At 41.7% G+C, this 16,192-nt stretch overlaps 1 protein-coding gene across 1 annotated transcript in view; it reads right to left on the bottom strand.

Moving 5' to 3' along the window:
- The window catches only part of gpr158a (G protein-coupled receptor 158a), a 104,296-nt gene that overhangs the window by 75,267 nt on the left and 12,837 nt on the right, over window positions 1–16,192 (bottom strand). The window contains exon 2 of the mRNA XM_020494083.2: window positions 7,141–7,246. Within this exon, the coding sequence (XP_020349672.2) occupies window positions 7,141–7,246 (106 nt within the window). The remainder of the gene's footprint in view (window positions 1–7,140; window positions 7,247–16,192) is intronic.

Here is a 16,192-nt window from a genome sequence, read left to right as displayed (position 1 = left end):
ATTCAAGCTATGTGTCACCACATCCACTGGGCTCCAGCAGCCAGTCCCTGAGGGCTTCACCACTTGTTCTGTGCAATAAGCTAAGTGATTGAGACATTCATCATCATTTTTATGTACTTGCATGAAAGGTGCCCCCGGTGCAAAGTTCAAGACTTTTGAAGAACACGGAAGCACACGAATGAAAGTGCCATTAGTGGGAGATGAGGAAAGAGGGGAAAAGGAAAATGTCAAGTATGACAGGTTCGACTCCTATTTGCTTCCCGATTGAAGGCCCATCTTGTTTGTAAATGTTTCTGCAGTGATAGCAAGAACATTATGGCTCACTAGTATGGCTGCAAACATTGTGTATCCATTAGAATATATACATGTGTATATATATATATATATATATACCTGTCACCGTTGAATACATGCTGTATTTAATACATTTCATATGCATTGAGTCTTTACAACATTACTGATACAGTTATATAGAGATCCAATCGGTCAAAGTAGCCTGGCTGTTAAGCTAATGGATGGTTGGTTCACAGCCTAGAATCCATGACCAAATTGATTGTCATATATTGTCCTTGACAGGCCAAGTAGCATTGGCATTGGCCTAAGCAGTCTGATTGATGCTTCTACCCCGTAGGCATAGGCCTTCTTGTATTCAACGGTGATATACATTTATTTACAAATGTTAACTGAATATAGCTTGGTCACCACTTTTCCTAGCCTGGTGTACCAGCCGGTGACAGGTAGCTACAGATAAAGTTTGAGCAAGTTTTTTAAAGCAGGAAAAGAATCCTGCAGCAACAGGAAATGTTAATTATTATGTGGATTATAATGAATGGACATTTCTGAATGGATTGATACATTTTTCATAAGGGAAAATCAAGTCTGAAATTCCAAAGTGGAATCTACACATTCAGTAGTCTTTTTTAACCTCAAAGAAACGAACAAGTTTTACATTTCCTGCATTGCAGGAGAGTTCTCCTGCTACAGGGTGATCAAATTAAGATCCTTACATCTCTAATGCGTAGAATGGAATGGAATTATTTGGAAAGGGTCCTCCTAAGGACCGCTGCAAGCCGGAATGTTGAACAAAATTACATTTGAACTTACTTACATTTGAACTTACTTACTGGTTGTCTGGGTGTTGGTCCTTATGCTGCTTGAAATTTGAGACAATATATGCACAGGAAAGTATTATTAAACCAACGTTTAAAAACGCTGGTAGTGCTTTCAGATTCCTATCACCTGAAGTATGAGTAAAACGAGCTAGCTATCACTGGCTGGTCCGCCAGACTACCCTTCTCCCAATATTACTTCCTCATGCCTTGCTGTAATTGTCACTGCAAAGGAAAAGGTGCAACACTCGCTCACCTTCATCAGAGTTCTGTCCTTTTCATAATCAGACCATAAGCAGAAAAGAGGTAAAAAATGAAATCTAACATCTGACATTAACTCGGGTGGATCTCTGAATTCAGAATGTGCAGGATGATTGTACAAGGACACTTGGTGGATGCAAACATTTCCATACAGATGTAAGCATGTTGATGTTGGAAGGAGAAGACAGTGTACTTGAACTGATCATCGTGGTTGTTTCCTGATTCTGAAAGGCCTCAGAGAAACTGTTCCTGAGCCACCATGCAGCGAAGCCCCTTTCATTACCACCACATCTCTTTGAAGACATTTATCTCCTTCATGACACATCTAAAAGACAGGCAAGGAGAAAAGGCTCACTAAATATGTACTTTTAGCAAACTTCACGATAGAGAACAAAACTCTGCATGCACGCACACACACAGACACACATACACAACCACTGATTATTGCAGATATTACAAAGGTAAAACATGTTACGGCTTATGCAATCCACTGTATTTGTTTGGCAGTCAGTTATGTTACAAAACATCTCCTTCAAATGCTCATTTTTTCCCCAGTCTACTTTACGTAAAGGTTGGCAAAAAAATTGAAGATAGTGAAAATGATCAATAAGGACAAAAGCTGGATGAGTCAGTGGGAATAGATCGATTCAAGCGGATATGGGGGTTGGATCTTAAAATAGAGATGTCTGGCAGAAAATAAACATTGGTTGTTGTTGTTGTTTCTGTTTCTGTTTCTTTGGGTCTTCTTTTTCAGAGAGAGAGACAGACTGGGACTCATTTTTGTTTTTTCTCTCTGTGATGAATCAGACATCCGTCTGTCTCCATCTCAGTTTGGGCTAGTTGCATGGTTGGCTGGCCAAACAGCAGCTTGAACAGTGGGGTAAGATATGGGTGGGGTGCTGTATTAACCCCAAACATTCAATGAAGGGAAACAATCAATTCCACTGGCAATATTGTAGTATGAAAGAAGGAAAATAGCTAACAGAGAAATACCATTATTTGGATAGAGGGGGATACATTGATAATAATTGGGAAATAAGACACTTCAGTTGAAAAAGTACCCTTTGTCAAACAATCAATCAATACCAAATATAGCTGCGAGCAGCAATGAATGGGGTTCACAGGATGATGGAAATAATTTTGTATGACAAAGCTAGCACTCTATAATGTAGGGACTATCTTCCTTTATGTGCAATAATCTCTCAATACCATTTTGAAAAACAGAAATACCTTATTTACATAAGTATTCAGACCCTTTGCTATGAGATTCGAAATTGAGCTCAGTTGCATCCTGTTTCCATTTATCAACCTTGAGATATTTCTACAACTTGATTGAAGTCAACCTGTGGTAAATTCAATTGATTGGACATGATTTGGAAAGGCACACACCTGTCTATATAAGAGCAAAAAACAAGCCATGGGGTAGAAGGAAATGTCCGTAGAGCTCCGAGGCAAGATTGTGTCGGGGCACAGATCTAGGAGAAGCGTACCAAAATATTTCTGCAGCACTGGAGGTCCCCAGAACACAGTGACCTTACATCATTCTGGAAGAAGTTTGGAATCACCAAGACCCTTCCTAGAGCTGGCCGTCCAGCCAAACTGAGAAATTGGGGGAAAGGGTCTTGGTCAGGGAGGTGAATAAGAACCTGATGTTCACTCTGACAGAGCTCAAGAGTTCCAAGGTGGGGATGGGAGAACCTTCCAGAAGGACAACCATCTCTGCAGCACTCCACCAATCAGGCCTTTATGGTAGTGTGGCCAGACGGAAGCCACTCCTTTGTAAAAGGCACACAAAGGCCTGCTCGGAGTTTGCTAAAAGGCACACACAGACTCTCAGACCATGAGAAACAAGTTTCTCTGGTCTGATGAAACCAAGATTGAACTCTTTGGCCTGAATGCCAAGCATCACGCCTGGAGGAAACCTGGCACCATAACTACGGTGAAGCATGGTGGTGGCAGCATCATGCTGTGGGGATATTTTTCAGCGGCATGGACTGAGAGGATCAAGGGAAAGAAGAACAGAGCAAAGTAAAGAGAGATCCTTGATGAAAACCTGCTCCAGAGCACTCAGGACCTCAGACTGGGGTGAAGGTTCACCTTCCAACAGGACAATGACCCTAAGCACACAGCCAAGACAATGCAGGAGTGGCTATGGGACAAGTCTCTGAATGTCCTTGAGTGGCCCAACCAGAACCAGGACTTGAACCCAATTGAACATCTCTGGAGAGACCTGAAAATAGCTGAGCAGCGACGCTCCCCATCCAACTTGACAGAGCTTGAAACAATCTGCAGAGAAGAATGGTAGAAACACCCCAAATCCATGTGTGCCAAGCTTGTAGCATCATACCCAAGAAGACTCAAGACTGTAATCGCTGCAAAACGTGTTTCAACAAAGTACTGAGTAAAGGGTCTGAATACTTATGTAAATGTGATATATTTAAGTTTTTTATTTGTAAAAAATCAACAAAAATTTACTAAAAAAAGTTTTTTCTTTGTCATTATGGGGTATTGTGTGTAGATTGATTAGGAAAAAAACGATTTAATTAATTTTAGAAGATTGCTGTAACATAACAAAATGTGGAAAAGTCAAGGGGGTCTGAATACTTTCCGAATGCACTGTATACATAATGTTTATGTACCAAATTTCATGGCCCCATGTCCATCTGTTCAGCCCTTATAGTCCTGTATGGTGCCATCTAGTAGGGTAGCATGGCCGACTTTGAATGCAGCAACTAATCATTCTCAAATTCATTAGATGCTAGCGTTAGTGCAATGACTGGAAGTCTATGGGTACCCATAGAATTCCAGGCATTGTGCTAATGCTAGATAGCATCGGTTCGCAAAACTACAGTACCTCGAACTTCCTTCATACTGGACACAGGGACATAAATCACGAAGTATCCCTTTTAACATGTCCCATTGAGGCCCATTGAGACCAATGTCTCTTTTTCGAAGGAGCCCTGCATTACAAGAGCACCAAGCAAGTACACATTAAAAGTTAGACACAAATACTTCATCTAAGACTATGTTTTAAAAGACAATTTGTCATTGATCCAAATGCCCAGGTATCTATAAGAAAGGACATGCTCCAAGTTATCCAGCAGGTTTAATTAAAATATAATTACAATTAAAATGCTCTATGTTGAGGGGTATTTTCCCCAAAATCATTATTTGTTGAATGTTTGTGGTATTATGTCCTGATATGTTGAGATGCATATGAAATGTGTATGTACTAGCCATTGATATTGAAACTGGTGAAAAGGACTGATTGTTCATTTGTATTCATTGTTAATAGATGAAATACCTATTTAGGTGCTTTTTTGATTATCACAGTGTTTACGGTTGGACTTTTAACCTGTTCATGTGAAAACGTGTTTTTGGAACACTTCATATGTGATCACGTTTTCACATGTATAGTCTCATATTATCACGTTGCTTTTATCACATGTTATCACATTAACTTCACATGTACGATCACATAACAAAAATGTTTTTTGGAACACTTCACATGTGAAATTCGTGTTTTTTCCATAAGGGTAAGGCTGGAGTGTAAACTCTGTGTGAAGAACTTATAAGAACTTATATGCACAATACCTAGTTTGAAGGTACTCTGCCTATTAGGTGTATCTGCTTGTAATCTTGAAAATCTATACAGTATGTCAGTGTTGTCAATGTCTTGTAAATACTAATGGATCCAGCTCACCATCTATAAATAAATACCACCATTTGCACCTGAATCCTACCTGACTCCTGATTTGTCACACCCCCCTCTGACAAGACCTACACACCTCAAAACCCTTTTTATTTAGGGTAACAGTGTGATATTTTCCGTGGAGGATTGTACAGTTTCTGTGTGAAACAGAAGCACGGTAATAAAACAAAAGTAGTCCTTGTTTTTTATCAAATTACAGCACTGTTGAGCATGTCTTGATTACATTGCAGTCCAATGTGCTATTTATAGAGGTAGTCTCCATCACTAGAGAAGCCCCACTCTCCCCTCACCTCTACTTTACCTCATACTGTAGCACAATCCTATAGAAAAAGCAAGCTGTTTACTGTAACAGATACATTGCTGACATCGACTCATGATGGCACTACAGTACGTTCAGATGAGTACAGCAGCTGCAGGCAGCAACACAAGGCCTGAGGATAGCGGTGAGTGTCTGTATTGGAGAAAAATACTGTACCGTCAAGGGTTTCTTTCATGCGGATTACTATCACATTCACAAAGCTGTCATATAGTTGTCAAGCTCCTATTACATACAGTATGCAAGGCCAGATATATTTCAGGGCCAAGGCCAGATATATTACAGGGCCAAGGCCAGATATATTTCAGGGCCAAGGCCAGATATATTAGAGAGCCAAGGCCAGATATATTACAGGGCCAAGGCCATATATATTACAGGGCCAAGGCCAGATATAGTACAGGGTCAAGGTCAGATATATTACAGGGCCAAGGCCAGATATATTACAGGGCCAAGGCCAGATATATTACAGGGCCAAGGCCAGATATATTACAGGGCCAAGGCCAGATATATTACAGGGCCAAGGCCAGATATATTACAGGGCCAAGGCCAGATATAGTACAGGGTCAAGGTCAGATATATTACAGGGCCAAGGCCAGATATATTACAGGGCCAAGGCCAGATATATTACAGGGCCAAGGCCAGATATATTACAGGGCCAAGGCCAGATATATTACAGGGCCAAGGCCAGATATATTACAGGGCCAAGGCCAGATATATTACAGGGTCAAGGCCAGATATAGTACAGGGTCAAGGTCAGATAAATTACATGGCCAAGGCCAGACTGAACTGGGTTACTGTATCAACAAGCACAAAAAAAATGGCTGCATATAAACACTGAGAGAGAAAACAGTTGCACTAACACACATAGGCCTATTATTGTGTACACACACACACACACACACACACACACACACACACACACACACACACACACACACACACACACGCACACACACACACTCTGCCAGTCTCCTACTCCAGCCAACTGTCCATGGAGAGGTGGAAGTGCTCAGACAAAGAGACAAATTAATTATTCAAGGAGCTCCCTGCAATCCATTACATCACATGTATTATGAAGGAGTCTGATCTACAGTGCCTCTTAAAAATCTATCATTCCCAATGATGATCCTAAAACAGCAGGTTAAAGCATTTTGACCATCGACAAAAGACTAGCTGATAGATACAAGAACCTATTAAGTACAGTAGGTACAAACATATAATAGTAAAGGCAGTCGGTATAGTTGTAGTGTAAAATGAGAAATTTGATTATATGTTTCTATACATGATCCAACTCTGGGATTATTGAATTTACTTAATAAAAATGTATGGCTGAAATGAGTAAGCCTCTACTAAAAAAAATGGGACAAAATATAGCCAATCCAACAATACAATGACAGGCAACATAATGTGACTATCAAGTGCTGTGATACATGTACAACATCAATAAAATACAAGTATACTATCTGCCGTTGATCAAGTGGTACAATGATTCAGCATTTACCCATTCATGGCATTCAAGACACTGTAATGTGACGTGCCATAGGCCAGTGTACAGGTTTATGGAAGGTATGAATCATAAAACACATATAAGCACACACACACACACACACACACAGACACACACAGACACACACACATATACACAGACACACACACACACACACACACACATATACACACCCCCGAACACACGCACACACTCAAATCAATCAGTCAGTCATGCATCCATTAGACATAGCTACCTCCATAGTGGTCAGGTTGCATCGATGGGTCCCAGCAAACCAGCCGTCTGCAGAGCACTGGTCGATGTCAACATCCTGCAGATTGACGTCCACTCGAACCACACCCCTAAAACAGAGGAAGAAACAATGATGTACTACCAAAGCCCGTTACAGACTATCTATCTGTCATAGGGTATATCTGAATGTACTTGTCAATATACAGTACTAGTCAAAAGTTTGGACACATCTACTCATTCAAGGGTTTTTCTTTATTTTCACTATTTTCACTAATATGGAATCATGTAATAACCAAAAACAGTGTTAAACAAATCAAAATATATTTAGTAGCCACCCTTCGCCTTATTGACAGCTTTGCACACTCTTAGCATTCTCTCAACCAGATTAACCTGGAATGCTTTTCCAGAACTCTTCCAGGACTCTTGAAGGAGTTCCCACATATACTGAGCACTTGTTGGCTGCTTTTCCTACACTCTGTGGTCAAACTCATCTCAAACCATCTCAATTGGTTAGGTCGGGTGATTGTGGAGGCCACTCTCCTTGGTCAAATAGCCCTTACACAGCCCGAAGGTGTGTTTTGGGTCATTGTCCTTTTGAAAAACAAATGATAGTCCCACCAATAGCAAACCAGATGGGATGGCGTATCGCTGCATAATGGTGCCGACAGAGAGTGCTGCCGTGCTTCTAGCTCTTAGGAAACTTTGCAGTATTTTGTTTTTTTATGGTTATTTCTTACATTATTAGCCCAGAATATTTTTTGTGTTATTTCATATAGCCGGGAAGAACTTTTGGATATCAGAGCAGTGGTAACTCACCAGCACTACCAGCATTACGACCAGGAATACAACTTTCCCGAATCGTATCCTTGTTCGTACCCCCCAGGGCAATTGAACTGATTCCAGAGGCTGAATCAAAACAGCGCCGGCAGAGGACAGGTACCTGGAGTGGTCTTCTAGTCCAACTTAGGAGGCGCACACACCACCCACCGCTTCCGAGTATATTACTCGCCAATTATTTTCAGGATAATAAAGTTGATGAGCTCAGGGCAAGGATTTCTTTCCAGAGAGACATCAGGGATTGTAACATACTCTGTTTCATGGAAACATGGCTCTCTCGGGATATACTGTCTGTGTCCGTCCAGCCAGTTAGGTTCTCAGTTCATCGCGGAGATAGGAATAAATATCTCTCCGGGAAGAAGAATGGCAGGAGTGCATGTGTCATGATTAATGATTCATGGTGTGATTGTGAAAACATACAGGAACTCAAGTCCTTTAGTTCACCCAACCTAGAATACCTCACAATTAAATGCTGACTGTATTACCTCCCGAGATAATTATCTTTGGTTATAGTCATATATATATATATATCCCCCCTCAAGCCGATACCACGACAGCTCTCAAAGAACTTCACTGAACTTTATGCAAACTGGAAACCACATATCCTGAGAATGCATTTATCATAGCTTGGGATTTTAACAAAGCAAATTTGAACACATTGACTGTGGTACTCACGCTGCTAAAACACTCGACCACTGCTACTCCAACTTCTGGGATGCCTACAAGGCCCTCCCCCGCCCTCCTTTCGGGAAATCTGATCATGACTCCATTTTGCTCCTCCCTTCCTATAGGCAGAAACTCAAACAGGAAGTACCGGTGCTAAGGACTATTCAACGCTGGTCGGACCAATTGGAATCCACGCTTCAAGATTGTTTTGATCATGAGGACTGGGATATGTTCCGGGTAGCCTCTAAGAATAATATCTACGCATATACTGATATGGCGACTGAGTTTATCAGGAACTGTATAGGAGATGTTGTACCCACTGTGACTATTAAAACCTACCCAAACCAGAAACCGTGGATAGATGGAAGCATACGTGCAAAACTGAAAGTGCGAACCATTGCATTCAACCATGGCAAGGTTACTGGGAATATGACAGAATACAAACAGTGTAGTTATTCCCTCCTTTAAGGTAATCAAACAGGTAAAACGCCAGTATAGAGACAAAGTGGAATCTCAATTCAACGGCTCAGACACGAAACGTATGTGGCAGGGTCTACAGACAATCACAGACTACAAAGGGAAAACGAGCCACGTCGCGGACACCGATGTCTTGCTTCTGGACAAGGTAAACACCTACCTCGCCTGCTTTGAGGACAACACAGTGCCACCGATGCGGCCCACTACCAAGGACTGTGGGCTCTCCTTCTCCATGGGTGACGTGATTAAGACATTGAAATGTGTTAACCCTCGCAAGGTGGCATCCCTAGCCGTGTCCTCAGAGGATGCCCAGACCAGCTGGCTGGAGTGTTTACCGACATATTCACTCTCTCCTTATCCCAGTCTACTCTCCCCACATGTTTCTAGATGTCCACCATTGTTCCTCTACCCAAGAAAGCAAAGGTTACTGAACTAAATTACTATAGCCCTGTAGCACTCACTTCTGTCATCATAAAGTGCTTTGAGAGACTAGTCAAGGATCATATCACCTCTACCTTACCTGACACACTAGACCTACTTCAATTTGCTTACCGCCCCAATAGATCCACAGACGATGCAATCGCCATCGCACTGTACACTGTTCTATACCATCTGGACAAGAGGAATACCTATGTAAGAATGCTGTTCATTGACTATAGCTCAGTATTCAACACCATAGTATCCTCCAAGCCCATCATTAAGCTTGCGGCCATGGGTCTGAACCCCACCCTGTTCAATTCAGTCCTGGACTTCCTGACGGGCCGCCCCCAGGTGGTGAAGGTAGGAAAAAACACCTCCACTTTGCTGATACTCAACACTGGGGCCCCACAAGGATGCGTGCTCAGCCCGCTCCTGTACTCCCTGTTCACCCATGACTGCGTGGCCTTGCACGCCTCCAACTCAATCAGTTTGCAGACGACAGTAGTAGCCCTGACTACCAACAATGACGAGATAGACTACAGGCAGGAGGTGAGGGTCCTGGAAGTGTGGTGCCAGGAAAATAATCTCTTAGCCAACCTCAACAAAACAAAGGAGTGGATCTTGGTCTTCAGGAAACAACAGCAGGAGCATCCCCCTATCCATTTAGACGTACAGCGTTCAGCGTACATGTCTTTGACAAACTGAATTGGTCCCCCCACAAAGACAGCGTTGTGAAGAAGGCGCAGCAGCGCCTCTTCAACCTTAGGAGCCTGAAGAAATTTGGCTTGGCACCTAAAACTCTCACAAACCTTTACAGATGCACAATTGAGAGCATCCTGTCGGGCTGTATCACCGCCTGGTATGGCATCTGCACCGCCCGCAACAGCAGGGATCTCCAGAGGGTGGTGCGGTCTGCCCAACGCATCACCGGGGGCAAACTACCTGCCCTCCAGGACACCTACAGCACCCGATGTCACAGGAAGGCCGAAAAGATAATCAAGGACAACAACCACCCAAGCCACAGTTTGTTCACCCCGCTATCATCCAGAAGCCGAGGTCAGTACAGGTGCATCAAAGCTGGGACCAAGAGACTAAATAACAGCTTCTATCTCAACAGCTTCCATCAGACTGTTAAATTCTGTTAAATAGCCATAACTAGCGCATTAGAGGTTGCTGCTCTATATACACAGACTTGGAATCACTGGCCACTCTAATAATGGAAAACTAGTCACTTTAATAAAGTTTACAAATGTTGTATTACTCATCTCATGTGTATATACTATATTCTATCATATTCTACTGTATCTAAGTCTATGCCGCTCTGATATTGCTCGCCCGATATTTATATATTCTTAATTCCATTCCTTTACATTAGATTGTGTGTATTGTTGTGAAATTGTTAGATATTACTGTCAGATTTTACTGCACTGTTAAAGCTAGAAACACAAGCATTTCGCTACACCCGCCATAACATCTGCTAAACATGCGTATGTGACAAATAAAATGTGATTTGATTTTTGGTAGCCATGCTAGTTAAGTGTGCATTGAATGCACACCATCACACCTCCTCCTCCGTCCTTCAAGGTGGGAACCACACATGCAGAGATCATCTGTTCACCTACTTTGTGTCTCACAAAGACACGACGGTTGGAACCAAACATGTCAAATTTGGACTCATCAGACCAAAGGACAGATTTCCATCGTTCTAATGTCCATTTCTCGTGTTTCTTGGCCCAAGCAAGCCTCGTCTTCTTACCGGTGTTCTTTAGTAGTGGTGTCTTTGCAGTAATTCGACCATGAAGGCCTGATTCACGAAGTCTCCTCTGAACAGTTTATGTCAAGATGTGTCTGTTACTTTATCTCTGTGAAGCATTTATTTGGGCTGGTAACTCTAATGAACGTATCCTCTGCAGCAGAGATAACTGTGGGTCTTCCTTTCCTATGGTGGTCCTCATGAGAGCCAGTTTCATCATAACGCTTGATGGTTTTTGAGACTTGTTACGTTCCCCAGTTTATGTGTTGTAGTTTGTGTATTTGCATGTGTTTATTTCAGGAATTGGCTTCCTGAAATCCCTCAAGCAGCTGATTGGTCGACTCCATGGCTAATTGGAGAGCTGACCCCGCCCCCTCGTCAAGACGCAGCTGTCTCCAGTTACACATTCATTCTGAAGCTATATAAAAGCCAGTGTTCTGTTCAGGAGGGAGTCATTGCTGGGAGGTCATTGCAGAGAGATTGAATGTGAGGGAGGTCATTGCTGAGAGAGATGGCTGTGGATAATTTACTATGTTAGTTGTTGGTAGCAGTTGGTATGTTCAGTGAGTTTGTTGCTCAGATAGAGCTTATTTGATGTCCTTTGTTTCTTAGTTTGTTTGAGAAATTATTTGTTCTCCTGTTTCATTTGTTCCCAGGGGGGAAGGGGAAGGCACCTAGGGAGTGCTTAGGCAAGAGGCCCGCGGGCATACATATACCCGTAGTATATTCACTGTCTAGGCACACTAGGTAAGACCTGGGCGGACCACCCCCTGTATTTTGGTTAGGGCACCAGGTGGTGCTAAATTAGGTAAGTATTGGTTAGGCAGGTAAGATAGGAGAGGGGGCTTTGAGATTTACTTTCTTTGCTTTGGTCCCGTCCAGCCCCTTTTTCCCATATTACCATGTAAACGGTACCACATTCTGCCTGTTGTCATCCTTGCTTACGCCTACAGTCCATACCCTTTTCACTTCACGGAGAGTTTAGTTGTAGCAGGGTGTTGCGTTCCCTCTTCATAGAGGCGTGCGTAACAAGACTGTACTTGAAGAAACTTCAGGTTCTTGAAATTTTCCGGATTGCCTGACTTTCATGTCTTAAAGTAATGATGGACTGTCATTTCTCGTCTCTTATTTGAGCTGTTCTTGCCATAATATGGACTTGGTCTTTTACCAAATATGTCCATCTTCTGTATACCACCCCTACCTTGTCACAACACACCTGATTACCTCAAACACATTAAGGACAGAAATTCCACAAATTAACTTTTAACAAGGCACACCTGTTAATTGAAATGCATTCCAGGTGACTACCTCATGAAGCTAGTTAAGAGGATGCCAAGAGTGTGTGAAGCTGTCAAGGCAAAGGGTGGCTACTTTGAAGAATCTCAAATATAAAATATATTTTGATTTGTTTAACACTTTTTTTGGTTACTACATGATTCCATATGTGTTATTTCATAGTTTTGACGTCTTCTCTATTTTATAATGTAGAAAATAGTACAAATAAATAAAAACCCTTGAATGAGTAGATCTGTCCAAATTTTTGACTGGTACTGTATCTATAAGAAACTTCCTCAACTAGTACTACAAAGTTAACACTACTTCTAATCTGTATAATTACGTATTTACAAAAACCCTTGTAGGAGTTATTATTAGTAATTGGTACTAGACACGTTGCAGTGTCATGCATAGAAATCATTGTACAATTATAGAAAACGCTTGGCTGGAGGCGAAACACTTAAAGAAAGGTTTATGAAGAAGTGAACCTGCTACTGAAAATGGAAAGGCAGGAGCTTGTAAGGCCAATATTGACATTTCTCTGAACTGCAACAGCATTCTGTTCATCGACTGGCTGTAATCCCCTCTCGTACACACATGCATATGCACATACGAACAAACACACACACGTATGTGCAAACAGAGATGCATGTGCGTGTGCACGCACACTCACCACAAGGACGGTATTTCCCCAGTTTCTTAGGTAGGTTACATAGACAGATGGGTTGTTTAGCAACAAAACTGATGCGTGCGCAACTTTAGGGCAAAACAACTCTCATCTCCAAAGGCTTATTGATTGAGAACATTTGAACTATATTTTGTCTCCAAATGTTTACTGAAAACAGAAATACATTTTCACAATAAGTACTTGTTGTCTTTCAAATACATTGTTACAGTTGTTGGTAAGCTAGCTAGTGAATTTTAGCCATATCAGTATAGGCCTGACATAAGTCAAAATACCTCAAAACAAGATATGGTATCAAGAACTAGCTGAAAACAAGCCAACTAAGAATCCACATTTGGCAGCTTATTGTACGTGATAGCTATCTGACTAGCTAGCTATCTGACCATCCAGAATCATAAAACACACAGCCTTCTGCATCATCATCGTTGCGCACACATCATATTCGTGAAGTTGTCAGGCAACCCGTCGCTGCAACCTGGACTCAGGGGTAGACCTAACATAGTAAATGTAAATTCGGGACACCCCAATTACTATGATATGTTACATGTCTTGTGATATGTATTAATTTGTGGATGTCCATCATCCATTTCGTATGATATGTTACCCTAACCTCAACCCCTAACACCAACCCCTAGCCTTGCTAATGTTAGTCACCTAGCATTAGCCACCTAGCTTATGTTTCCCACAAAAAAATTACAATTCATATGATACGTTACCAATTGCATTTCATACAATATGTACGGAAACTGCACCGCCCACAACCGCAAGGCTCTCCACAGGGTGGTGCGGTCTGCACAACGCATCACCGGGGGCAAACTACCTGCCCTCCAGGACACCTACAGCACCGGATGTCACAGGAAGGCAAAAAATATCATCAAGAACAATAACCACCCGAGCCACTACCTGTTCACTCCACTTCCATCCAGAAAGCTAGGTCAGTACATGTGCATCAAAGCTGGGACAGAGAGATTGAAAAACAGCTTCTATCTCAAAGCCATCAGATTGTTAAACATCCACCACTAGCACAGAGAGGGCTGCCTCCCTACAAACTTGATATCATTGGCCACTTTAAAACATGGAACACTAGTCACTTTAATAGTGCCACTTTAAGAATGTATACATACCTCACATTACTCATCTCATATGTACATAATGTATACTATATCCTTCACTATCTATTCTTTACTATCTATTGCATCTTAGCCGCTCTGTTCCTGCTCATCCATATATTTTAAACGTATATATTCTTATTCCATTCCTTTACTAGATTGTGTGTATTAGGTTTTGTTGTGGAATTGTTTGATATTACCTGTTAGATACTGCTGCACTGTCGGATCTAGAAGGATAAGCATTTTGCTACACTCGCAATAACATCTGCTAACCATGTGTATGTGACCAATACACTTTGATTTGATTTGATGTTACGAATTTGCAAAACGTATGATATGTTACAAATTCAAGTTTGTTGTGGTAAATGTTAGCTAGGTGACTAGGCTAGCAGTTAAGGTTAGGGTTAAGAGTTAGGTTTAGGGTCAATGTTAGGGTTAGGGGAAGGGTTAGCTAACACGCTAAGTTTTTGCAAAGTAGCTAAAAGTAGTAAGTAGTTTCAAAGTTGCTAATTAGCTCAAATGCTATAGTTGTCTGTGATGAGATTCAAACACACAACCTTCGGGTTGCTAGACATTCACGTTATACATCTATCCATCCTTCCATCCATCTACCCCAACCAACCGCTCTACTTTCTTTTTTGCCTTAAGTAGCCTTTTGTCTTATGTAACCATACCAAACGTAACATAGCATACTAATTTGAGTGTCCCGGATTTAGCTTTACTATGTTACGTCTAGTCTATGAGACCACGCTGGTCTATATGTAAGACAAAAAATGGACACCACTACCCATGTACCATTATCTTGTGATTTTTTTAACTGAGAAAATAAACGAACAAGGTCCCTACACCTGCAGATTTGTTAACAAGGCTTTACCGTGCTTATGATTTCTAATGTTTTTTTTGCCCCCAGTGCCAAAGAATAATGCTCCTGTGCAATACACTTTTAGAAAAAAAAGGAGAACCCTTTGAATAACCATTTTTGGTTCCAGGTAGAATACTTTTGGTTCCAGGTAGAACCCTTTTGGGTTCCATGTAAAAGTCATTTACACAGGCGGTTCTACATGGAACCCAAAATAGTTTTAATTGGAAGCAAAAAGGTTGTCCTACGGGAACAGCCTAATAACCCTTTTGTAACCCTTTTTTCTAAGAGTGTATCAATTACAGAGAACAATTTCCAACCCAGTACTCATTCCTAATGACAAGTCATCCTTACACCTCCCTCCTCAACAATAAGAGCTGAGGAAATGAGTATATTTTTCTCATTTGTGGTAATGAAGAGGAGCTATTCCAGTGGACTTCCAGTCATTGCGCTAATGCTAGATAGCAATGGGTTGGGAAACTACCTTCAACTTCCTTCAAACTGCACGCAGAGACATAAAAAGGGATTGATTGACAAAATCTCATACTGTCCCTTTAACATGGGAGAATGTCATGAAATAGTGTTTGACCCGTAGTTGGTTAGATCCATGAGGCTTATGAGGACGGTGGGTTCCGATGGCAGAGAGGATATAGGAGGTTGACTGCGCTATTCAGTCACAGTATGCTGCTATCTTTTCACCTTGTTTATTTTTACTCTAGGTGCAGCAGGTGTTTGCACCTGATTTACCTGCACCTGCTGTTGGCAACCTCACTGTGATTTGGAGAACAGCTTGGCACAAGCAGATACCGACCGAGATGAGAAAAGAAAAAGGTGCAATTTCTCCGTCCTCCTATGATGCTACCAGCTGCTGCCAAAACTAGATACCGGTAAACGATATTTTGAAAATAATGCATTTCAATGTTCTGCCTCTGACACAATCATACAATCATTCAGTCTCAACTACCTAAAAAGTAA

This window comes from Oncorhynchus kisutch, linkage group LG11 (genome assembly GCF_002021735.2).
Source record: "Oncorhynchus kisutch isolate 150728-3 linkage group LG11, Okis_V2, whole genome shotgun sequence".
Classification (NCBI taxonomy): Eukaryota; Metazoa; Chordata; class Actinopteri; order Salmoniformes; family Salmonidae; genus Oncorhynchus; species Oncorhynchus kisutch.
Note: the sequence above shows the minus strand (reverse complement) of the source record. Positions and strands in the feature narration are given on the sequence as shown.